The sequence below is a fragment of the Abramis brama genome (genome assembly GCF_963993115.1).
Source record: "Abramis brama genome assembly, chromosome: 10".
Taxonomy (NCBI): domain Eukaryota; kingdom Metazoa; phylum Chordata; class Actinopteri; order Cypriniformes; family Leuciscidae; genus Abramis; species Abramis brama.
Window position 1 is genome coordinate 36,858,314 of NC_139972.1, and position 24,873 is coordinate 36,883,186.

Here is a 24,873-nt window from a genome sequence, read left to right on the forward strand (position 1 = left end):
GGATAATTCATTTACAATAAACACTGGATGATTCAATAAAAAATAACTATAGTTAATTTTGATTTCATGGTGACTTGAGTTAAGGAAAACTCTACCCTGCACATATATACTCACAGTTCACTTTAATAGGTACACCTTTGCTAGTACAGGATTGGAGCCCATTTTGCCTTCAGAACTGCCTTAATTCCTCATGGCAGAGATTCAACAAGGCGCTGGAAACATTCCTCTGAGATTTTGGTCCATATTGACATGATATCATCACTCAGTTGCTGCAGATTTGTCGTCTGCACATCCATGATGTGAATCTGCCGTTCCTCCTCATCCCAAAAGCTGCTCTATTGGATTGAGATCTGGAGACCGTGGAGGCCGTTTGAGTTTAGTGACTCACTGTCATGTTCAAGAAATGTGATGTCATGAAAATGTCATGTGATCTTTGTGACATGGCCTTTTATCCCACTAGCATCAGAATACACTGTGGTCATAAAGGGATGAACACGGTCAGCAACATTACTCAGGTAGTGGTGTTTAAATGATGCTCAATTGGTACTAAGGGACCCAAAGTGTGCCAATAAAATATCCTCCACACCATCAACAGCCTGAACTGACGATACAAGGCTGGAAAGATAATAATAATAATAATAATAATAATAAATTTTATTTGTAACGCACTTTACATCAATTCAATGACCTCAAAGTGCTACAATGCACATAAAACAACAAACTATGTACTTTAAACTTTAAAACTAGCATAAAAGGAAAACAGAGACATAAAAATAGCACTTTTAGCCATAGGCTTTTCTAAAAAGATGGGTTTTAAGTCCTTTTTTAAAAGAGTCAACAGTCTGTGGGGCCCTTAGATGGACAGGCAGAGCATTCCACAGACTGGGTGAAGCTGAACAGAAGGTGCGATCGCCCATAGTTCGAAGCCTTGTCCTCAGAGGCTGGAGGAGGTAGGCCTGTCCAGAGCGGAGATGGCGTGAGGAGGAAAGGGGGGTGATGAGTTGTTTGAGATATAAGGGGGCAGTGCCATGGAGGCACTGGTGGGTCAGAAGGAAAACTTTGAATTCAATCCTGTACTGGACAGGAAGCCAGTGGAGGGATTTTAGGATGGGTGTGATGTGGTGGTACTTCCGCACCCCCATCAGGATCCTGGCAGCACAGTTCTGAATGTATTGCAACTGCTGGATGTTCTTACTTGGGATCCCGATGAGGAGTGCGTTGCAGTAGTCCAGCCTGGAGGAGACAAAGGCGTGGACAAGTTTTTCTGCATCAGGGATAGTGAGTATGGGGCGAAGTTTTGCAATATTCCTGAGGTGAAAGAAGGAGGTTTTGCAAAGCTGTTTAATGTAGGCCTCATAGGTCAAGTGAGGATCCATTCTAACACCAAGGTTTGTGACTGAGGATGAAAGATGGATGTTGTGGCCGGAGAAGGTGATGCTGGTGATGGTGGGTGACCGGGTCTGGTGTGGAGTGCCAACAAGAATGGCTTCCGTTTTTGAGCTGTTAAGTTGCAGAAAGTTAGCCGTCATCCACGCCTTTATCTCCTCCAGGCAGGTAGAAATTGTGGAAAGGGCTGCAGAGGGGTTTGGGTTTGTTTTAATGTAGAGTTGAGTGTCATCAGCGTAGCAATGGAAAGATATTCCATGCCGGCTGATGACATGACCAAGGGGGAGCATGTACAGCGTGAAGAGGGTGGGGCCAAGGACTGATCCTTGAGGGACACCACAAGTGACAGAGTGTGTGTCCGATTTAGCACCCCCCAGGGGAACATACTACGTTCTGTCCGTGAGATATGATGTAAACCAAGCCAAGGTAGTATCAGAGAGTCCAATAGAGGAGTGGAGGCGGTGTAGAAGGATATGGTGGTCCACGGTGTCAAATGCTGCAGTGAGGTCGAGAAGGATGAGAAGTGATGGAGATCCAGCATCAGCCGTAATCAGTAGGTCATTGGTGACCCTGACCAAGGCAGTTTCTGTACTGTGGCCAGAGCGAAAACCAGACTGGAACTTCTCATAAAGACTGTTAGTTATGAGGTGGTTGTGGAGTTGGTCGGAAACTACCTTTTCCAACACCTTTGACAAGAAAGGGAGGTTGGAGATGGGGCAGGTACTTCAGGATCAAGGCTGGGCTTTTTGAGTAGTGGCTTGATGACCGCTTTTTTCAGAGACGTGGGGACATGGCCGGACCGAAGAGACTGATTGATGATATTGGTGATCATGGGACTTATTGCAGAGGAGTGACTTTTTATCAGGGCTGAGGGAAATGGGTCCAGGTCACAGGTGGATGGCTTCATCTTCCTTAGCAGGACTTCAATCTCATGCTGAGTGATATCCGTGACACAGCAGAGGAGCTGGGTAGTCCCAGAATGAGGGTCAGTGGATATTACTGGGGGGGTAGAAAAACTAGGGAGAAGAGGGGGGGAAGACGGGGAAGCAGATACAGCGGGGGGGGCTGGAGAGAAGGGAGCGCATCTTTTCTACTTTTGTTTTAAAGAATCGGATAAAGCTGTTGCACCGCTCCTGCGTGTTATCTAAGTGTAGGGGAGTCTGGGGTTTGAGGAGATGATTTATAGTTGAGAAAAGTTGCTTGGAGTTTCCAGGGCTATTGTTGATTATGTGGGAGTAGAACCGGGACCGTGTGTCACTGAGGGACTTGCTGTAGGCCTTCTGATGTTCCCGGTAGGCTAGCTTGTGAACAGCGAGTCCTGAGTCCTTGAAACGCCGTTCGAGGACACGCCCTGTTCTCTTTTGTAGCCGCAGCTCCCTGGTGTACCAGGGGGCTGAGCATGTGAAGGTGACGGTTCTGGACTTGACTGGGGCATGGCGGTCCAGAAGTGAGCTGAGTGATGAATTGTAGAGATCCACAGATTTAGTGACTGAAAGGGGGTTTACAGCAGAGAGATGGCGGAGGTCAGTAGTCAGGGTGACTGGGTTGATATTTTTAAGGTTCCTAAAACTGATTTTTCTGCTGGGCTTACTGATGGGGAACAGAGTGGGTAGCTCCAATGTGATGGCCTTATGGTCGGACACGCCCAGATCGTGCACCGACAGATTACTGATGGAGGTAGAGTTGGTGATCAACAAATCAAGAGTGTGGCCTCTGGAGTGTGTTGGGACATTGACATGTTGGGTGAAATTGAGACTGTCAAGAAGATTATTGAATTCAGCTACAGAATAGGAAGGGGGGTCGTTTGCATGGATATTAAAATCACCAAGTATGATGATATTCCCTGGGGTTGTGTAGAGTGTGGTGAGAAGATCATGCATCTCGGAAATGAAAGCTGGGTTCGGTTTGGGAGGCTGGTAAATCAGGAGCATTGTAGTGGAAAGTGGCGGTTTACATTTGAATGCAAGGCATTCAAAAGAGGAATGGACAGGCAGGGACAGGGAGGACAACTCAAAGTCTACCCGGTGCACAACGGCAAGGCCACCACCTCGGCCAGTTGTGCGGGCCTTGCTGAGGTAGGTGTAGCCAGGGGGACAGGCTTCATTGAGACTAGAGTAAACTTCTGGTTGTTGCCAGGTTTCAACTAGGCACATGAAGTGTATCTGCTCGTTGATGATATGTTCATGAATAAAAGATGCCTTGTTGTTGAGGGATTGTGCATTTAAAAATTCAATTTTGACAGGGGGTGCTGGATTTGTGATAGCAGAATGTCTCTGTAGGGGCCGGAGTAGGCTGTGATCCACTCCGCGTTTTCTGTCCTGCTTGGAATGAAATAGCCTCTTGGTGGCAGCGCTCTGATGACGTGTCAGTTGTGCGACGGGCGTCCAGATCGACGGAATGCACTGCTCAGGCTGCTGATGGTAAACAAAGCATCTGTGTGTACTCCGGTGGGCATAACGGGAGCGACGCAAAATTCTGAGTTTATTTAAAATGGGGATGTTAAGTCCAGGAGTGAATGCAGGGTTGAGTTTGTGGAGTTGTGAAGAGGAATAACTGAACGCCATGCCAAACAAGGACGAATGCAACGCAGCCTCGCAAGCCGCTGGCCGACAAGGCAGCCTGTCTGCCGATAGCCCGCTTACGCGTGCCAGCTCCATGCTTTCATGTTGTTTACACCAAATTCTGACCCGACCATCTGAATGTTGCAGCAGAAATCCAGACTCATCAGATGAGGCAACGTTTTTCCAATCTTCTATTGTCCAGTTTTGGTGAATTGTAGCCTCAGTTTGCTGTTCTCAGCTGAAAGGAGTTTCACCGGTGTGTTTCTTCTGCTGCTTCAAGGTTTGACGTGTTGAGTGTTCAGAGATGCTCTTCTGCAGACGGATGTCTTATTTGAGTTACTGTTGTCTTTCTATCAGCTTAACCAGTCTGGTCATTCTCCTTTCCATTCTCCAAGGCATTTTCTCCCACAGAACTGTCGCTCACTGGATTTTCTCTTTTTTGGATCATTCTCTATAAACCCTAGAGATGGTTGTGTGTGAAAATCCCAGTAGATCAGCAGTTTCTGAAATACCCAGACCAACAACCATGCCACGTTCAAAGTCACTTAAATCCCCATTCTGACTCTCAGTTCGAACTTTAACGGATCGTCTTGAACATGCAATGCAAGTTGCTGCCATATAATTGGCTGATTAGATATTTGCGTTAATGAGCAGTTGAACAGGTGTACCTAATAAAGTGGCTGAAGAATGTAGAAGCTACGTTGTCACTTAAAATACTTTCTGGCTGTCTCACCTCTCTTCTCTTGCCTTGTGGAGGTTCCGACGCTAAATGTCTTTGGACTCTGTCCTGTTTGAGAGCTGGTGTCTCTGCTGACTGATTTAGAATGAAGGGACAGGAGAGGAGTGGAGGGGAGAGATAATGATAAAGGAGGCAGAAGAGAGACAGATGAGGGCAAGGGTAACGTGGAAGAGGAAGAGGGAGGGAGAGAGGAGCGGGGAACACAAGAGGATGAGGTTGTTAATGATGTGTTTGAACCTGCAGAGGCCAAGAAGGGAAGAAAAGAGGAAGGTAGAGAGGAGAATGATGGAGGAAGAGAGGAAAGAGAGGAGGCAGGGAGAGATGAAGAGGCTGAAAGAGAGGGCAGAGGGGGAAGGATGTGCTCTACTGGGTCCTTTCCTCGGAATACATCTGCAAACAAGAACACAAACCATTTGGTGAAACCTCTAGCAACACAGGTCACATTGTAGTGGTGCTATAGTCACATTTATTTATATAGCGCTTTTTACAATACAGATTGTTTCAAAGCAGCTTTACAATACGTTATACAGTGTTTAGATTGTTGGTCCCTACATGGTGAGTGTGCTCTTAAAGACTGAAGTAATGCATATTTGTATATTTATTCTCATTTTCACCTTTTTACACCTACAAGCATGGTGTCCGCTGGCATTTGTGATTAAGCAACTGTTGCAACTGTGGATTAAGCATTTTAGGTGTTTTAGAAGAAAGTATGTTGAAATATTGTAAAATATTATATGGTTATATTATCATTATCATTCACTACTCACCGGCATACCTAAAAATTGTATTTCATCAACGTTTGAGAAGTAAATTCTTTATGAAGATTCAGTACAGTACACACCAGGTCATTAAAGGTCACTAAAGGTCAATTTACACCAATACCTTGTTATGATTATATCTTTTAATAGAAACAATAGATACCATAGACCTATTCACACAGGGCTCAAATATTTATCTGTCAACATTTTTTCTATGGAGAGATGTCAGATTTTTCTCTTTGTCCAACAAATAAAACTGACCAACTGGAAACTGTGCTTTTTCTCTTCTGAAACTGTTGTCGTTTTACACAATATAGTTAAATGGATTTGAATCAGAATCTCCCTGGATGGACTGTAAAACCTAACAGTTGTATGCACTAAATAAAATTGAGTTCACTGCACTCAAATATTACCAAACGTTATGTGGACACAATGACTGTAACAGAACTCAAACTGAATGAGTTATAGAACATTTATAGATTCCAGCATGATAATTGTATAATAATTGCATAATTAAGTGATTAATTAAGTGATGATTGAGCATTAGTGATGAACACCTGCTGTTAACAAGCAGAATCACTGAAGGAAAGAGAAACACAGGAACTACAATTGACTTCCAGCCACAGCCTTATGAAATCAACTGAAGAGAAAAGAAGACATTAAATCTATGAAGATCTCAGCAGAGGAGGATTAAACAACTCCACAAACAGAATTACCAGCTTCACTTATTACTAACCAGTTTGACTTTATTTCTGTCAGACATCTACAGAAGTTCTTAAGAGAATTAACAGAGGTTTAGAAGTTGATGATTTATTGAGTTTCGTTTAAGGTCACCATATTGGAGATTAGCGGTTGCTTTAGTTGGGCTCTTGACCATTGCACATAAATTCTGAAAACACAGTTTATCTTTCCTTCAGTGATTTTGCTTGTTAACAGCAGATGTTCATCACTAATGCTCAATCATCACTGAATTAGTCACTTAACTTCTTGACTGCAATGTATATCTTCTTTCAGTTTTTAAAATTAAAAAGTGAAGTTTCAGCTACCGTATATAAGATATTTGAATGCAGTGTAAAGTTTGATTTTGTATTAAGAAATATCCTTATTTTAGTGGACTCGATTAAAATAAGTTCAGAGTACTCATAACTATGGCTTTTTATAAACTTAATTGAATTGAGGTAATCAGTGTCCTCAAATTAAATGAGTTAGCTTAACTTGTTGGGTTTTACAGTGTAGACTTTGATGTCAGCTTTGTTGTGTATGAGTCCCTCAACTGTCCTCAAAATCATACAGCCATTGTTGTAAATGGGTTAATATGCAGAAGATGCTAGAAAATTGTAATATAACACACATATAAAGTTACAGTCATTCACTCATACTGTAATTTGTGTGTTGTTGTATACTTGTATACTCACTTGTACTGCCTTTCCAGCTCTGCTGGTCTCTGTGATCGGCCTGTGATGTCTGGCGTGTGTGTAGTCCACTTGCTATGGAAATGGAGGGCACAGAGCGGGCAGGACGCAGAGGAGCGGGATCTCTACGGGAACGCTGTTGTAGAACTTGAATCATGGCGTCTTTCTCCAGCAACTGAGCATGCAAGTCTTTCATCCTGTGACATACAAAGCAATTCTTAATTCTTAAAGTAATTGGGTACTTATTTAGGGCTATATAACACTGGGGCTATAACAAAGTTTTGGTTCTACATATTCCCCTGTTGACCAGACCAAAGAAATTGCCTTTAATTTGCAGCAGAACATTTCTATTTAGTTCTTTTTTTGTGTGTGTAACTTTCAGGAGGGTGTACTCATTTTTGCAACACTACATTTTATCCCTTAGATAAGAAAATGTTATTTTCCTGATTAACATTTACATGCTTCTTTGGTTATTGATCAAGCAGACTTAAACATTACGTCATTAAAGAACCTAATACAGTATGTCGTCTATGTAAAGAGTAACTGCTGAATTTGTTAACTTTGAGAAGGGGTACTCATCTATACATATATAGTTATAGTTATAGTTATATTTATAGTTATAGTTATAGATCTAGTTCAGTCATGAAACTCTGATTGGTCCTTTACATGCAATCTGCATGATATCTCATCATTAACACATGCCACAAGCTGATTGGCCTTCGCTCAATCTGCAGCCAATGAGATTATTTGCTCAAAATTTTAATAGTCTGATTCAGTGTTTTTTGTTATATATAGAATTTTTACATTTTAGGCAAATATATAAATATAATGTATTTAAGATTTCTGCAAACAGTGACATGCCTGGGCAACATGTTTTATACTGTGAGCATATTTATATGAGCATTATGTTTATTAGCATTCACCTTTGTTCCATGTCCTGACAGTGCCGACTGCTCTGGCTTCTGTTGTCGTCCTCATGCAGCCACAGCGAGCTGTCACTGTAACTGCCACTGCGGGAATGCTGGATCATAGTCGTGTCTCTGAAAACACAACAAAGTCACACAATCAATCTGTCAAAACTCAAAAATTATAAGATTAATTTATAAGATTCAATTTTAGAAAGGAATGAAACAGAAAAGAAAATGTGTGTATTGTACCCACATAAACATGCATCCACTTAAACCCATTCTCACACCCAACGTTTTAAAAACTGAAGCGTCAAGAGCCATTAGGATGCTAAAGGACACCTAGGTGTAGTATCTACATTGCTTTCAACGAGGCAAGGGACAATGCATTGTCATTTTTGACAAATATTGTCAAATATTGGGCATATAATTTTGTCATTATGACATAAGGTCACGGTTCCCCTGTAGGCCAAACAATCTGATACCACAGCTGCCCATCACCTGTACCTGATCCTCGTCATCAGTCCATTTCTGTATATAGCAAAGAGTATAAACTATATCAAATCGCATCTTAGTGAGATAATAATTTGAACCGCTTTAAAGTTTTTATATTTGTATCATTAGATATTTGAGTAAGTTGAAACCCAATATTAAAAGTGAATTCTGGGGTAATCAAGGCTGGGAAGGATCCATCTGTTGTATCCTTCATTGCTCTGGGAAAGGACGCATTTGAAGGAGCCTTTGAATTGGGACAGCCTTCATCACGCCGCTGTGTGTTGAAGGCAATCGGCCTTTGAATTGGGACGCAGTGTCTAGCCTACAACTATAGGAAACAGACTTCTTACCTGCTGTCCTCACCTAGGTAGAGTTTTCACTTATGACACCGAGTCAGAGTCTGTGGTTGAAATTGGACTGAATAATGAAGACACATTTGACACTCGTGCAAGGTATGACGGCCTCGGCCCAGATGAATTTACTATGATCTCATGGAATGTTCAAGAGTTTAAGACTAAAGTCAATAACAGTGAGTTAATGGATACCTTGCGGGAGAAATCTATCATCTGTTTGACTGAAGTGTGGTCAAAAGATGAGTCTGAGTTCTGTCACTTATTGGCTGGTTACACAGGTTTTTGTCTCATGCATTGATTAGTGTGTGGCAGCTTTTGGACGTAACATTGAAGGTATATGTAATATGATTCTATTGTGAAACATTTTTCTCGAATCTGTAAACAAGCAACAGACTGTATTTGTATACTCTGAGAAAGAGAGTGGATTATTTGGTGATTATTTATTTAGAGAAAAATGGCATCAATTCTCTGGACAATGACATTTTAAGCGTGCTAGATCAAGAAGGAGAAGATGTACAATTAATTTTTACAGAAGATTTTAATGCTAGAATTGGCAATGAATGTGACTACATTGAGTGTGATGATTCTGAAGATATAGCATGTAGATATTACACTAATGATTATTTTGAATGGAATAGAAAATCAAAAGATAAGGTTGTCAATACTTTTGGTCACTGTCTTTTGGATATGTGCCGTACTTTAAATATACACTTTGTAAATGGAAGAGTTGGAAAAGATACGGATGGTGACATATATTCTGTAACCATTACGGTATGAGACTTTGAATTTGAGTAAAACTAAATTTATTGTTTTTAGAAGAGGGGGCTTTTTAAATAAGAATGAAAAATGCTATTTTGCTGGTGAGCAGATTGAAGTGGTTAATGCTTATAAATATCTGGGTATGTGGTTTACACCAAAATTGTCATGGTGGAAAACTCGACAACACTTAGCAAACCAAGGTAAGAAGGCAATGCTTTCTTTATTAAGGTTTGTTCGTAAGCATAAAAGTAGCTGTAACCAAGCGTTGTATTTATTTGACCACATGGTTGCACCCATATTGTATTATGGATCTGAGATATGGGGCTTTGAGCCAGTGGAGTGTCCTGAGAATGTTCAGTTATCCTTCTGTAAAAAACACCTGTGTATCAGTACAGGTGTGAGCAATATTTTGGGCGATCTGGGTAGATTTGCATTGTCTACTACCTATATGAAAAGGTGTATCATATATTGGATAAAATTAGTGTCCATGTCTAATTATCGGTATCCAAGAAAATGTTATAATATGCTTTTTCAGTTAGATGAAGTAGGTAGAAAACATGGGTTTCTGGCATTCGAGTTCTATTGTATTTCTATGGTTTCTCTAGTGCCTGGGAGGCTCAAAGTGTTCTACAGAATAGTAATCTATTCTGAATCAATGATTGAGAGAAAAAGCACAAAATGCATGGTACACATCAGTTTTAGAAAATAAGAAGTTGAATATATATATATATTCACAATGCAAGTCCTTGGTGGTACAGGAGAGCTTGCATCTATACACAACATACAGCTGTTACGATCTCTGTTCTTGTTCAGATGCTCAGGGCACTGTTTAGCCATATTAACAGATAGATGGAGTAATATACCAATGACAGAGAGAATCTGTAATTACTGTAATCTAATTAATACCTCTTGTATTTCTTGTATGATTGTTCTTTGTACATGGATCTGCGTAAGAAATATTTGGGTGATCTCATACTTGTTGGTGATGTTTGATATGTATTGATATGTCACAGGTTTGTGAGTCGAAGCATGCATGGAGATTGGCATTGTATATCATGGAATGAAGAAAAGAGCATCTGTCATGCTATTGTGACTTTGTGTTTGACAAATTTGATTGATTGATTGATTGATTACTCCCCTTGGTGTTTGGCTAGTAAGACTCCAGTGATATCCTGGTTTTGCTTCCGTTTGCTCCAAGTTAACTCCAGTGAATTTAACTACTTACCTGTATACTCACCGGTATCTGTGTGTGTCAACATCTCACCTGCTCCTCTGTGTGTGTGGATCTTCCGCTGTCCTGGTAAAGATAAAAGAACCAAGTTAATCAGCAAATATCTTCTCACTGAACTGTCTATCTTGCATTTGCTTACCTGCTAAATCTCCAATAATCTCCTGCACTTGGGTTCACTTACATCTCTGTGTTTGGAGTCGGATATATCCCTGAAACTTTTATGTTGGGGTATAATTTGAACAGCAACAATTATTTTATTACATTATGCTATTTTTGAGCATGATTGTTTTCTCCAAGAGAGGGCAGGGGCACCGCTGGGGTTTCTGGGCCCCCGTTACAGCAACCCTGCCCTCTCCATCTGCCGTAACACTAAAATCAAACACATTCACATGTTGATAGTTTAGGTTGGGTTTACCGGTGGAGTTAGGAGCTCAAAAAATTACTACTAAGTAATATCTTGAGTGTTAAATGGGTGTAAAATTAAATGTATGGATGAGTAACTAAGTGACAAAGTGAAAAAACATTATTTTAAATAAATTTTCTCTCGAAAACAAACCATAATAAGTCATTTGATTCATTCATTCTATTTAGGGGTGTTTAACATTTTTACTGGAAAACAAGATAAAATTCTTGTAACAAAATGTTTTAATAAAATATATTAAGCTATATAAATCATGCGCTAGTTCCTATGCTAAGTTTCTAGTCAGGTATCCCCTCAATTATGTCATATCTGTCTCTCTTTTTTTTGCCAATATCAGTACAAGGGCGACCTCTATCTGCTTTTAAGAATACAACACCAAGAATCAACCATAACATGATTAGAGAGTTTCATGGCTGTTTGAATGGATAACAAAAGTCCTTAATTTCTCTCTTACCTAACACATATATTTGTGGTCTTGGATTCTTTACTAATGAGCTGATGTGTTGAATCGGATGTGTGTTTGATTCGGGACACATCTAAAACGTGCAGTGCTGGAGGTCCTCCAGAGCCAGGATTGGGAACCACTGCCATATACAGTACATCTCGGGTTCAAAACCAATATGTGCATATAACAAACACTAAAACCATACCTTGCCTAGAAAAAAAAATTTGATGAAAAGAAAATGGAAGTTAAATGTTTACTAAAGTTTTCCAAACATTAGCTCACTTTCATTAGAGTCGCTAATTGTAAATGAAACGATTACTGCTCATGAATTGGATGCCATCTGTTTGACAGAAACCTGGCTTAAGATTAGCCATAACCATATTGGGTTCAAATAAAAATGAGACTAGATTTAGTTGTGTCACTTGGAGCTCATGTTAACAATATAGCAGTCTAGAGTGACGAAATCTCAGAAGACTTAGACAAGGTCAGTTGCTCCACACTTGATAATTTTTTGAAAATCATTAAATTAGGCTATTTATTTAGGATTTTGTGTCACAATTATGTCAGTATATCTGCTCATCTCCAGTCACTAAAGATACCACGACATATATTCCATAACATAACATATTCCGCAATATTGCCAGTGTCACATGACACTACCCACATAGTAACATTGTGACGGCCCAGATCCGGCCCACATCTGGCAGATGTGGAAAGATGATCTGGCCCACATGCAGCGTGGAATGACGGCCCTTGGGTGGCTCACTCCTGTTTGCCAGATCTGGGCCACAAGCAGGCCATAGCAATGCCACATGTCAGCCAAGAGCAAAGAAATAAACCAGAACTGGACCTTATCTGAGCCACAGAATCTGTGTATATTAAATATGGAGTCATTTCAGTCTTAATAAGCCTGTTAACAAGCAGAATCACTGAAGGAAAGAAGAGAACAGAAAAAGAGACGAGCAGAAACACAAGATCTACAACTGACTTCAGACACAGCCTTAGATGAAATCAACTGAAGAGAAAAGAAGACATTAAATCTGTGAAGATCTCAGCAGAGGAGGATTAAACAACTCCACAAACAGCATTACCAGCTTCACTTATTACTAACAAGTAGCACATTTCACAAGTCTTAGTGGCACATGCCAATGAAAGCCAGATGTTGTCAGATGATTGTGTTAAACAACATGCATCTGTTTTCAGTGTTGAATTATAAGTCAAGAATAGACTGTACAAGTAACTATATGAAACACATTGAAAACTGAATATGATGATGAGAGCATAATGCAAAGAAAGAGCAAAGAGCCCTTGGGTTTTCTAATAGTGATTTGGTCACCTTTGGCTTTCTCACGGAGGGCTTTAAGGATGTGTTCACATTTGTCAGGTTTGGTTTGATTAAAGCGAACCGTGGTGCAATTGCTCTGCTAGTCGGTTCATTTGAATAAGTGTGACCAACAAATGGACTAAGACCGCTGAAAAGATAGGTCTCGATCCGCTTCCAAACAAACTCTGGTGCGGTTCAACTGAAATATGAACGCAACATGGACCAAAGACATGTTAACCAACCAAAAACAGGATACAGTGGGGAGAACAAGTATTTGATACACTGCCAATTTTGCAGGTTTTCCCACTTACAAAGCATGTAGAAGTCTGTAATTTGTATCATAGGTACTCTTCAACTGTGAGAGACGGAATCTAAAACAAAAATCCAGAAAATCACATTGTATGATTTTTAAATAATTAATTTGCATTTTATTGCATGACATAAGTATTTGATACATCAGAAAAGCAGAACTTAATATTTGGTACAGAAACCTTTGTTTGCAATTACAGAGATCAAACGTTTCCTGTATTTGTTGACCAGGTTTGCACACACTGCAGCAGGGATTTTGGCCCACTCCTCCATACAGAGCTTCTCCAGATCCTTCAGGTTTACTGAAGTTGCTGGTTGTACTCATCCTTCTTCCTCCAAACACGGCGAGTGGAGTTTAGACCAAAAAGCTCTATTTTTGTCTCATCAGACCACATGACCTTCTCCCATTCCTCCTCTGGATCATCCAGATGGTCATTGGCAAACTTCAGACAGGCCTGGACATGTGCTGGCTTGAGCAGGGGGACCTTGCGTGCGCTGCAGGATTTTAATCCATGACGGCGTAGTGTGTTACTAATGGTTTTCTTTGAGACTGTGGTCCCAGCTCTCTTCTGGTCATTGACTGGTCTACAATTGACTGGTCTACAATTTTATCCCTGATGTCCTTACACAGCTCTCTGGTCTTGGCTATTGTGGAGAGGTTGGAGTCTGTTTGATTGAGTGTGTGGACAGGTGTCTTTTATACACACTGTTAACCCTTGCTGTAAAATTCTGACAATATTATACCATTTTCCATTAAAACAGTAATATACCGTAGAAAATAAAAGTAGCCTACAGGAATATACTGTGAATTAACAGCGCTCAAAGTCGACACTCAGAGGCTGTTTTCCCAATCACACCCTATACCCTCATTCACTATTCCCTACATTAGTTCACTAATATAGTCCACTTGAATGAAAAGAAGTGAGTGAATTGAGACACTGATGAACACCTGATAAGCAGAATCACTGAAGGACAGAGAAACAAGAACAGAAAAAAGAGAAACACAAAAACTACAACTGACTTCCAGCCACACTGAGTGTGAAACCAGTTTACAAACCAGTTTACCATTATTTATTTACAAAAGATTATTTACATTATTTAGATTATTTACAAAAGTTCTTGTTGAGAATTAACAGAGATTTAGTTATTAATAAAATTTGTTGTCACCATGATGGAGATCAGTATTTGCTTTAGTTGGTCTCTTGTCCCTGGACTTCTTACCATTCATCTCCCTCTGGCTGCTGTAACAGTGAGTTTATAAAACACTTTTGTTATGGCAAGAAAGAGCCAAGAGGAAGATGATCAGGTGTTTATGGCTTTTGTGATGATGTCACAATCATCCTAGACATGTCTGATTCTCTGATCTTTTCTGTATTTATTCTTTGAATTTATGGGTATTTCATATTTAGCATATATCTGTGAATCTACAAAATGAAATCAATATTTCTGTAATCAGGTCTTCTAAAGAATATTGTAATCATATAGTGCATTCAATTTTATTTTACTCCTGCTTGACTCAGACCCACACAGACATCAACAATCAGCACATGAATCTCAACAATGGTGAAAAGTTTCATGTCGCAATGCATGCTGGGTTCCAGGATAATATAAAACTCCCAGCATGCACTGCGGCATGAATAATAATAATAATAATAAAAAAATATTGCCACCATTGTTGAGATTCATGTGCTAAATTGTGATATCTCGGTGTTTCTAAAACACAGTGTAGCTCTGTTTCTCTGGTTATGCATCATGTGTTAAAAAAAAAAAAAGAGTCATTGTATCTTATTGCTGCATTTTCACAGTGGTGGTAATGTAACACTTTTGATTGAGGATTAAACTCTGAATAAGTGGGAATGAATTCCTTAGTGAATGAACAGGCAATATGATGATTTTGTCATCATAATCATTATAACTGCAGTCATTCATAAACTGTGTGTGCACAAGTGTGACTTGCAAAAACACAGCTCAAGCAGCAAAAGAAAAACTAATGTTTTAGCATCAGCATCCCAACTAAAGCAAGCACTGATCTCTATAACGGTAACTTCAAACCAAACATTTTCAATTAAACATCTCAATAACAACTTCTGTATGACAGAAATAAAGTCATACTGGTTAATAATAAGTGTAATAATGTGTAATGGCTGGAAGTCAGTCATAGTTATTGTGTTTCTCTATTTTCTGTTCTTGTGTTTCTCTTTTCTTCAGTGATTCTGCTTACAGTCACTTACATATTCCCTTAATTATCTCACTGCATCGTTACTTTTTACTCGTAGTGTGGATTTCCCTGAGGGGTTGAAAGGGTTAACTGTGTAAGATAAAAAAGACACACCCACAAAATGTATTTTAACAGTAATAAACTGTAAGTTATAAAACAGGTTTATACTGGCAACACTGTTGCCAGTAGTTTACTGTAAAATTATTTTTTTGGGGTCACCATTGTGCAGAAGAGTAGAGCCTGTGCTTCAGTCCAGGAGAAGATCTACAAACATTGATGATACGCTGCATGTTGCTTTATTTAACAGGCGGTGACTGTGTATTTGCTGGTCTAGTGGAAATCTTTTTATGTACAATAGTTTTTTAGTGGTCTCAAATGAAAGAAGTTCACAGTAATACTTTGCTCACATTATTAATGCATTATAAATTTTAGTTAATACATTTAAATGACAGTTGGTCAATTTAAGGCAGTCGGTTTCTGCAAGTGTAATTAGTTAACTATAATTTAGTGCATTTTTACAGAAACAAACTAGATTACAGTTAAGAACTGTACAATTAACAGTATTTTACTGGCAACAGTGTTGCCAGTATTTTACTGTAAAAAAACCCGGTAAGGTCTAACAGTGCAGGTAACGAGTTCAAACAGGTGCAGTTAATACAGGTAATGAGTGGAGAACAGGAGGGCTTCTTAAAGAAAAACGAACAGGTCTGTGAGAGCCGGAATTCTTACTGGTTGATAGGTAATCAAATACTTATGTCATGCAATAAAATTAATTATTTAAAAATCATACAATGTGATTTTCTGGATTTTTGTTTTAGATTCCGTCTCTCACAGTTGAAGTGTACCTATGATAAAAAATTACAGACCTCTACATGCTTTGTAAGTAGGAAAACCTGCAAAATCGGCAGTGTATCAAATACTTCTTCTCCCCACTGTATGTTATTACAAGATGCGACCCTAAAAAGGACAAAATGCTCAAGCAGAGTCATGATGTATCATAGTTCAGTTCAGGCATCAGAACCGCGTCTCCTCGCAGCAGATCTTTGTGTGTGTGTGACGGAGGGATTCCTGCCGCTGTTTTGACTCCTTTACACATTTTATAAACTCTTCACGAGTTCTCAGCTGGTCAAAATACAATCATATGTAGCTAGACACATACAACGAGCGCATTTACCCCCGGCACACAGCATTGTTTTGGATGTTCTGTAAGTTTTGTTGCGAAATACATGTAATAAAAGCCGACCAATCAGGTTGTGACCATATCCCTATGCCTTTAGGTTAGGTATCTGTAGGTTTGGTGTTAAAATGGCAATGTGAACACTAAGCAGACCATGACTAAATGGTTTTTTTTGGTCCGGACCAAACTAAAATTTTGGAACAAACTTGTTTAAACTTTGGTTCGGACCAAATAAACATGAAGGCATGATTTATTGTAAAGGTGCAAATAAAAATTTTATTTACTATGTCTTTATATAGAAAGCTGGGTAAATGTGTGTGTGTGTGTGTGTGTATTGACCTCTGTGCTGAGGCTGTAGCTGCGGCCTCCATGGCGAAGTGTCTCATTGCGCTCTCTTCGAAGTACTTCTGCTCCCAGCATGTCATATCAGCCTCCAATCCCAGAATCCTTTCTTCTCTCTCCCTTAGCAGATCCAATAGCGCAGGAGCACTGGACTCACGCACAGAGAGGGGAACGCCTACACCAGCGCGCTACACACACACACACACACACACACACACACACACACAGACAGTGGTTATGAGTAATGTTGGGCTGGATAATTACTCTCTAACATTTAGGTCTGTTGCAGTTGACAACTCCCTTCCGTGGCAAACAGATAATGTGATTGGGCATGTGAATATTACTGTTACATAAACAGATCTACACCAACCTAAACATGTCGCTGTTAAAGGGATAGTTCACCCAAATATTTTTATTTTCTCATCATTTACTCACCCTCAAGTTGTTCCAAACCGGTATGAGTTTCTTTCTTCTGTTGAACACAAAGGAAGAGATTGTAAAAAATGTTGGTAACCAAACAGTTGACGTCAGCCACTGACTTCCAAGTGGAGTCATGGACTTCCATGGAAGTCAATGGCTACCATCAACTGATTGATTACCAACATTCTTTAAAATATCCTCTTTTGTGTTCAACAGAAGAAAGAAACTCATACCGGTTTGGAACAACTTGAGGGTGAGTAAATGATGAGAAAATTAAAAATTTAGGAAAAACATGAATAATACATAACTATAAGCTCCATAGCGGGTTCCATAGTAACAACATATAACCGAGTCAACGAGATGGTGGGAAGTTAGGGCATAAAAAGTGAAAGTGGAATGTAGCCCTGTAGCTGCTGAAACTCTCCTCAATATTATTAACTCCACCCTATCTCAAGAACATGTCCTAAGAACCTATCAAGCTGCCAGTCATTAAACCTATTTTAGGAAAACCATAAATTGAATTAGTTTACGACCCCACTGAATTAGTAAACTACAGAATTATCTTAAATCTTTCAAATTACATACAGTATGTATGTAAATATATATTTAAAATATTTGCTCGAAGGTTGTGAAAGACCTGGGTGTTATGCTTGCCTGCAATTTATCTTTTGAAAACCTTATTTCCCATGTTAACAAAACAGCATTTGGTAACACTTGACTTTATAATAAAGAATACAGTAATAAAGCACTTACAAATCATTAACAAACTATTAGTTTTTTGTTAATTCATGGTTTATTTATTGTAGTCTCTACATTGTTAATATATTATTAGGCTTTATATAAACAGAGCTCTTCATTCATTGTCACTGTAATTAACACAGGTATTACTGTTTAATTAGCTCATATATAAAGATTTAAATATTGTTTTTATGCTTTGTTTACTTTGTTAACTGTAAATAATAACTGTAAATATTAACTGTAAATAGTTCTCACTTTAGATTAGGTCACGGAAGATGGGTGCTTTAAGTGCTTTTACTTGACAACTTTTACTTGACATTAATTGCATTAGCATTAAGTGTTCCTTAAAAAATAAATAACTAAAATTTATGTCTTAATTTCTTCTTTTTCAAGAGTAAAATCATCCATCTTTTATTTTGGTGAAAAATCATTAACTGTTAACAGGTTTCTCGCTTCTTACTACAAATCTGGTGAAATGGGTGGTGCACATTGCTTTCCAAATATATGCCATAAGTGACCCAAACTCAGAGCAGAAATACAGAGGTGGAGTTCATGTGGAGCAGCTGACCACATTATCCCAAACATTGTAATCCCTGTAATTCCTTAAAAATCTTAATTCTCTGTACCTTGCCTTACTAATACTGAAAAAAATAACAATTTAATTACTTTAATGAACACGACCTGGACACCCTATGTAGTTAGCATGTGTAAATTCATTGCAATGCTGGAGGAAGATGGGCTTTTTGGCATTTTCTTTTTTTTTTTTCATTTCCACAGTCAAGTCAAGTCATCTTTATTAATATAGAGATTTATACAATACTTGTTTCAATCATTGTACTGTAATTTTCAGTTCAATTCACGGACCTGTTGTGTTCGCAATGACTCCAGTTCTCTCTCCAGGCGCGTACGCAGACGTCGTTCCAGCTGCTCGCGTTTCTCACATGCCACCTGGAGTTGCGCTAGTGCCTGCTGCAACCGCTCCACCCGCTCCACATACTTCTGCTTTTTACTCAACTACAGCACACAGACAGACAGAGGAGAGATAATGATTTACTTGGGAAGACTTACACTGCTTAGTGGGTGTTTTATATCTCTCTCCTTAATGTAAATTATAATAATGTCTTTATTTAAGTATGCGGCCAGGTTGTAAAGATAATAAATAAAAGTTTAAGTGATCTACTGCTACTGGCCTGTCCAGTGTAATATAACACAAACTCTAGGTCTATAACAGTTTCAATTAATGTTGTTTGGATGTCACAAAGCAGTGCTATCTAATTGGGTGAGCAGTTTACTTGATGCAGGATTTATGGTGTGAACAGTATAATAGGCCAGTAAAAGTGATTTAAAAGCTTCTTTTCATGTGAGTTTTCCCATTAATTCTCAATTACAACCCATCATCCCACTGAAATCGGATTGGATTTATTCAGATTGATGAAAATGAATACATGTAAACATACTTACTGTGAGTGTATATTAGTTACATCTGTTGTTTGCTTTTGGGATCTGATAGAAACTTTGGACCAAGAAGCGGTGAAACATGACGTCAGACTAAACAACGGGATTTGTGTCTATCACCAGTAACTATAGCAACAGTGACTGAAGTATATCAAATATGACGGTGTCCATAAATCTAGAAAGTCTCATAACATCTGACACAATAAGAGTCCTATCGAGGGATGAGTTTATCCATCAAATGTTAATCAAGAGCAGCTTTTACACCGGAGTAAAGAGTTGAGCATTTGAGTTCCGTGCAGATGATAAAACTGACTGGAGCAAGACAGTGACTGGACTTCAAATATTCAAATGACACGCAACTCATATCTGCATCTCTGTAAGTTATCGAAATCACACATGAAATCAAATAACACTCGCTAGATAAAGAGCCCAGAGTGCTCTGATTGGCCAGCTGATCCAGTGTGCTGTCATTGGCCTAACACCTCAGGTATGTGTTGGAAATGTAACACCCCTTTACCATATGGCTCCAGGTTTTGTTTATGGCTCCAGGAAGCGCCTACAAGTAGGAGGAGTAATGTCCCATGTTATGTTGATGTACATTCAAAGACTCTTGTTTTGACATTGTTTGGCTCTCCATTCCTGTGATTCCTGTCCTTTGGACATTCTATTCCTGTGCTTCTGTGTTCTTCATCTATTGGATCATGTTTATATTAATCTACTGCAAAGATGCTGGCCTCTGCTCATTCCTCAAATGTTGTTTAATATGTTCATTCAGGGTGTACAGACTCACCTCTTCTTCTAGTTTGACGACTTTGCTCTGAGCGTTATTTAAAGCCTGCTCTAAGATGTCAATGTGTCGTCGCTGATCCTCATTGGCTGATCGGAGATCAGCTGCCTCCATCTCTAATTTTTCTAGATCTTTCAGGCTTTCTCTTCCTGAGAAAAAAAAGACAAAATAAAAAGTTGTTTCAGAGAAAAAATTGTTTTCAACATTTCAGTGTAATTAGTAGTATATGCTCTATTTAGTGTATTTAGTGTGCATATAGATTGCTGTTCTTTGACTGCAGCTTAAAGGTGAACTGTGAAACTTTGTCCTATCTATGGTCATCTGTTGTTAAAAACATAAATTGAAGATTACTTGAAGAGTTGTTATTTTAGTTGACTATTACACAAAGCCAGTTTCAGTGGCTTCCCAGATAAGTTTGAGTTTGAGCAAAAACCTTTTTTTTTTTTTTTTTTGGCTCAAGAAGGTGGATTGGTTTTTAGCAGTGTTCTTCACCATGGTAACTTATCCAATATAAAACCTTCTCTGGAGCAGGTTAGCCATGTAGAGGTCACAAACCAAAACTGGACCTAACAGCTATGAGCGACATATATCTGATGCGGTCATGAAGCCACTCCCCCTGTATCTCTTGCTCCAAATTAAAGCAGTTCAAAGTGACATTTTTTTTTAGTTTTATACCAACTATTATTAGTTTTATATTTGTAGGGTTGTTGTTTTTTTGTATATCCATACAAGCTTTAGAAAACATAAAGCTTTTAATATTCCTAAAATTGCTCTTTTTAGCTCTTTGTGAAACTAGAGTTAATCATAAACTCTGAATCAAAACCTGAGTTGGCAGATAATTGAATTACATGGTTATGTCAAACTCTAAACCTACTCTGAAACTCAACTAGCTTTGTGTAACAGGCCACAGTTGTGCTTTAGCACTGCTCTACTGTGTGGAAATCTTATAGTTTGAGGTACACCTATGCTTGCCTGTGATCATATCAGGGCACATCTGTCATTTTACACCAAGACCCCCTGGCTAAAAAAAAGAAAGTCCTACAAAGCATATATCATCTGATATGACAAACATTCAAATGATGCAAACCTGAAATTTGCTGCCAAATCCAAACCTCTTAAAACATAAATATTATTGTAGACTTGCCAGTGAATCGGAGTAAGGCAAGAACACAGTTTTTATGCACTTGCTCAATTATGTAATTTTAGTTTTTTCCCCAAAGAGAGAGAGAGAGAGAGAGAGAGAGAGAGAGAGAGAGCAAGCAAGGAAATGGCACAGGAAGTTAAGGGAGGGAAGCAAGCATTCATTTGGGTTGAGCAGTTAGACAACTTGATTAGATTAAATATTTTGGGGGGGAGACCAAGCAAACAGAAATGGTGTAAAAAATAATGATTGTGTAATGATGCACAAAAAGCAGTAAAATCTCACTGTGTGAAAGATACAAGTGTCCATCATCCTCCAGCTCCTGACTGGCTAGCTGATGATTGGCTGTTTCCAAGCGCTCTTAAAAACACATACAGTATGAGAAAATGTTATTTGTCACAGGAAGGCAGCTAAAATAAACTAAATTAACAAGCACATCAATAAAATACTTAAAGTTCAACAATTTTGAATAACACTCAGGTTCTAATCAAAGAGCACTATCTCACCTCTCAAGTCTCTGTTAAAATCATGAAGACGCCTGATCTCTGCTTCTAGTTTATTCCTCATGTTTTTTTCCAAAGCATCCCGTTTGGATGTGCTCTTCACTAAACTCTCATGTGCCTCTGACAGGTGCACAACTTCCACCTCCAACTGCAAATACAGCACAAACTCCCATTAATGCTGCACTGTAATATAATAATGCCAGTGTCCTCCTGTCAGTGTGCTGTATTAAAATCATACTGGACAGTATCCCAAAAATATTTTCATCACCACAGCACAGATCATTTCTGCCACATTCCAATGATGAAGTTATAAGATTTATAGATAGAGTCAGACAGACAAGTACCCGCTGTAGTTTGCTGGCCTTCTCCTTTTGCTTGTGAAGTTCTTGTCTAAGGCTTTGGTTCTCTTCTTTTAGGATCTCCAGCATCTGCTTGGCATGGCTTACCATGGCATACGTTTCCCCTTGGAAAGGCTGTCCAAAAAGGGCCACACAAGAAGACAGTCCCTGGGTCTCAGATCCAGTCTGAGCTAGAGGAAATCCCAGGGACTGAGACAGGGATATAGCCTGATATTGTTGCTGAGAAGCCTGCGAAGGCAGGATACAAGTCTCAGAAGCCATGGGACTGGTCTGTGTTTGTTGCTGTGATGAAGACAAAGGGCACTGTCTAAAATACAGAAAGACAGTGATTGAAAAGTGAGACAGATAATGTGTTAGCACCTGTTCATAATAAATACTTATAGGTGAAGTGTGTACATTTTCCAATGTTAAAAGTTAAATAGATGTGAGTTAGTTTAATGCAGAGACAACTATAAATAAGTCACTGGTATGCTGGCTTAAATTATAAACACTGAGCCACCTTAAAACATTGTTTGTTTGATTGGTCGAACATGTCAGTTTCTGGCTCAGCCAATGGTTACCTGTAATAATCTGGTTGGGAGAATTTGGAAACCATAATTTTTGCAGTTCCAATTGGTGCAGAAATGACACAATTCACCTTTACGTGTCTGTTACAATTACCTTGCTATATTTCTAAGTGGCACTGTCTCCAACATGGTTGCTCTCAAGGTATCACTGTAGAAGTGTCCCTGTTCCAGAGATTCTGAGTTGGAGTGTAATGTGGGCGAAAGCATAGTCTGTACCTTAAATTTAAAAGGATATTCTGGGGGAGGACCTCTTTGATCCAAATTCCATTGAGGTAAGGGAAAGGGTGGTGGTGGAAGTTGTAGGTTACTCATGGAGGTCTTACTAGTTGGTGAGAGGGAATCTGCTGTGTTATCATCAGACCCACAAGGAAAAGTGTCTCGTGAACAAGGTGAATTGAAAGGTCCCACACTTTGCTTAGCTCCATTGCATTCTAGACTGAGTTGCATGATCCTTTCACTGAGTGAGCGGACATGACCCTGTTTCATCTCTGTCAGACCTTCATCAAGAGATGTACTACCAGTTCCCCCTTGCTGGGCCCATGCTTGACCCTCCACAAGAACTGCTGAGAGAGAAGTGGAAGAGGATGAAAGAGAAGGAGGGGAAGAGAGTGAGTGTGTGTTAGAAAATGATTGCAGATGGGAATGTGAGCTTGCAGGACTGTCAGACATTGTTGAAGACTGTATCTGCTGAACCTGATTGTGTTGGAGCTGACTTTGGTGTGCATGGCCCTCCTTGTAAAAGACATGGTTCTGATTTTGTTGAAGATTGTTTGAAAGGTTGTCTGGATTTTGAACAGTCTGTTGGTTGTGGCCAGGGATTTGGGACTGAGGGTCCATCAGACTTTGCTGTCCTTTGTACAGCTGAGACTGGATTTTAGCCTCCTCGTAAGACGGAAGTTCTAAGGTGTCCAATCCGGACAAAGTCTGGGCTGCTTGGACTGCTTGACCTGTACCTGGGCTCACACCACAAGTCTTTTCCATGGAACTGCTGTCCACTTGATGCTCCTGGCCTTGAGGTTCCTGTCGTGATTGAAACTGCAAGGGCATAAACTGATATGAATGGGCTCCTTGACCCTCCTTTTCAAGGAGTAGGTTCTCTGTAGATGTGGGGTTGCTTAGCATCTGAGAACTGTCGTTTTCTACCCCTCCTCCAATTCCACTTGTTCCGTATCGCAGATGTTCTTGCATAAGCCTGTGAAGCACAGTTCCAGACGCACTCTCCTCAGAACTGTGCATGTCTGCTGCTGCACGGGTGGGCAAAAAATAGCACGGATACGTACCGATGAATTGGATAATGTTATCTACAAAAGGAGAAGGAGCAAATCATTATTCCAATACTAATACAAAATCAAGAATGATTACATATATATATATATATATATATATATATATATATATATATATATATATATATATATATATATATATATATATATCATGCTTACAGACATGGACATGACTAGGCCCTGGCAATTGGGCTATAGTTCTACCTTGGATCTTACTTTTTTTCCCCCTTTTTATATGTTCACTTCAGCAACTGTAATTGCAATGCCAAATGGACACATTTTCTGTGTATTTCAACAATTCATTCACACTGGAAGCAATGAACACTTCAAATAAAAAGAGCATAGGTTTAGCGCTGAACTGCTTACATAATACATAATACATGAGCATAAGTATGTTATATGCATTTATTATAAGGGTATGCTATATTCATTATATTCTTTTCTTTTTTTTTTATGGACAAATAAATTAGTGTTGTTGAGCGAATCTGTTGAGTGAACAATTCAATGGCTCACTCATAAATACAGTTAATGTATCCACCTACTGGCATAATGATATAATCTTGAGAAAGGGTCACTGAAAACTCTCCATCACTGTGCAAAGTGCAAAGACTGCAAAGACTGAAAAGACTGACAGCTTACTTACAAACATAGACAAATTGTGAAAAGACTTTTGGACTGTATATCAGCACTGCTCAGCCAATCAAATTCGAGAACCAGAACTGTTGTATTATAATGGATGGCTGACACGACGTCAAACACAATGTATTCAGGAGGAATAAGGAG

The 24,873-nt window shown here is 39.2% G+C and overlaps 1 protein-coding gene across 2 annotated transcripts in view; it reads right to left on the reverse strand.

The window, feature by feature from the left end:
- The window catches only part of amotl1 (angiomotin like 1), a 29,991-nt gene that overhangs the window by 3,885 nt on the left and 1,233 nt on the right, over positions 1–24,873 (reverse strand). The window contains exons 2-11 of one of the 2 annotated variants that reach the window (XM_084126884.1): positions 22,899–24,105; positions 22,224–22,545; positions 21,883–22,027; positions 21,662–21,736; positions 20,239–20,384; positions 18,858–19,007; positions 16,833–17,023; positions 7,780–7,896; positions 6,860–7,053; positions 4,681–5,076 (exon numbers count right to left, since the gene is read on the reverse strand). In XM_084126884.1, coding sequence (XP_083983010.1) covers positions 4,681–5,076; positions 6,860–7,053; positions 7,780–7,896; positions 16,833–17,023; positions 18,858–19,007; positions 20,239–20,384; positions 21,662–21,736; positions 21,883–22,027; positions 22,224–22,545; positions 22,899–24,040 — 2,878 coding nt within the window. In that variant the 5' untranslated portion in view covers positions 24,041–24,105. The remainder of the gene's footprint in view (positions 1–4,680; positions 5,077–6,859; positions 7,054–7,779; positions 7,897–16,832; positions 17,024–18,857; positions 19,008–20,238; positions 20,385–21,661; positions 21,737–21,882; positions 22,028–22,223; positions 22,546–22,898; positions 24,106–24,873) is intronic. The other variant, XM_084126885.1, reaches the window with a different exon arrangement.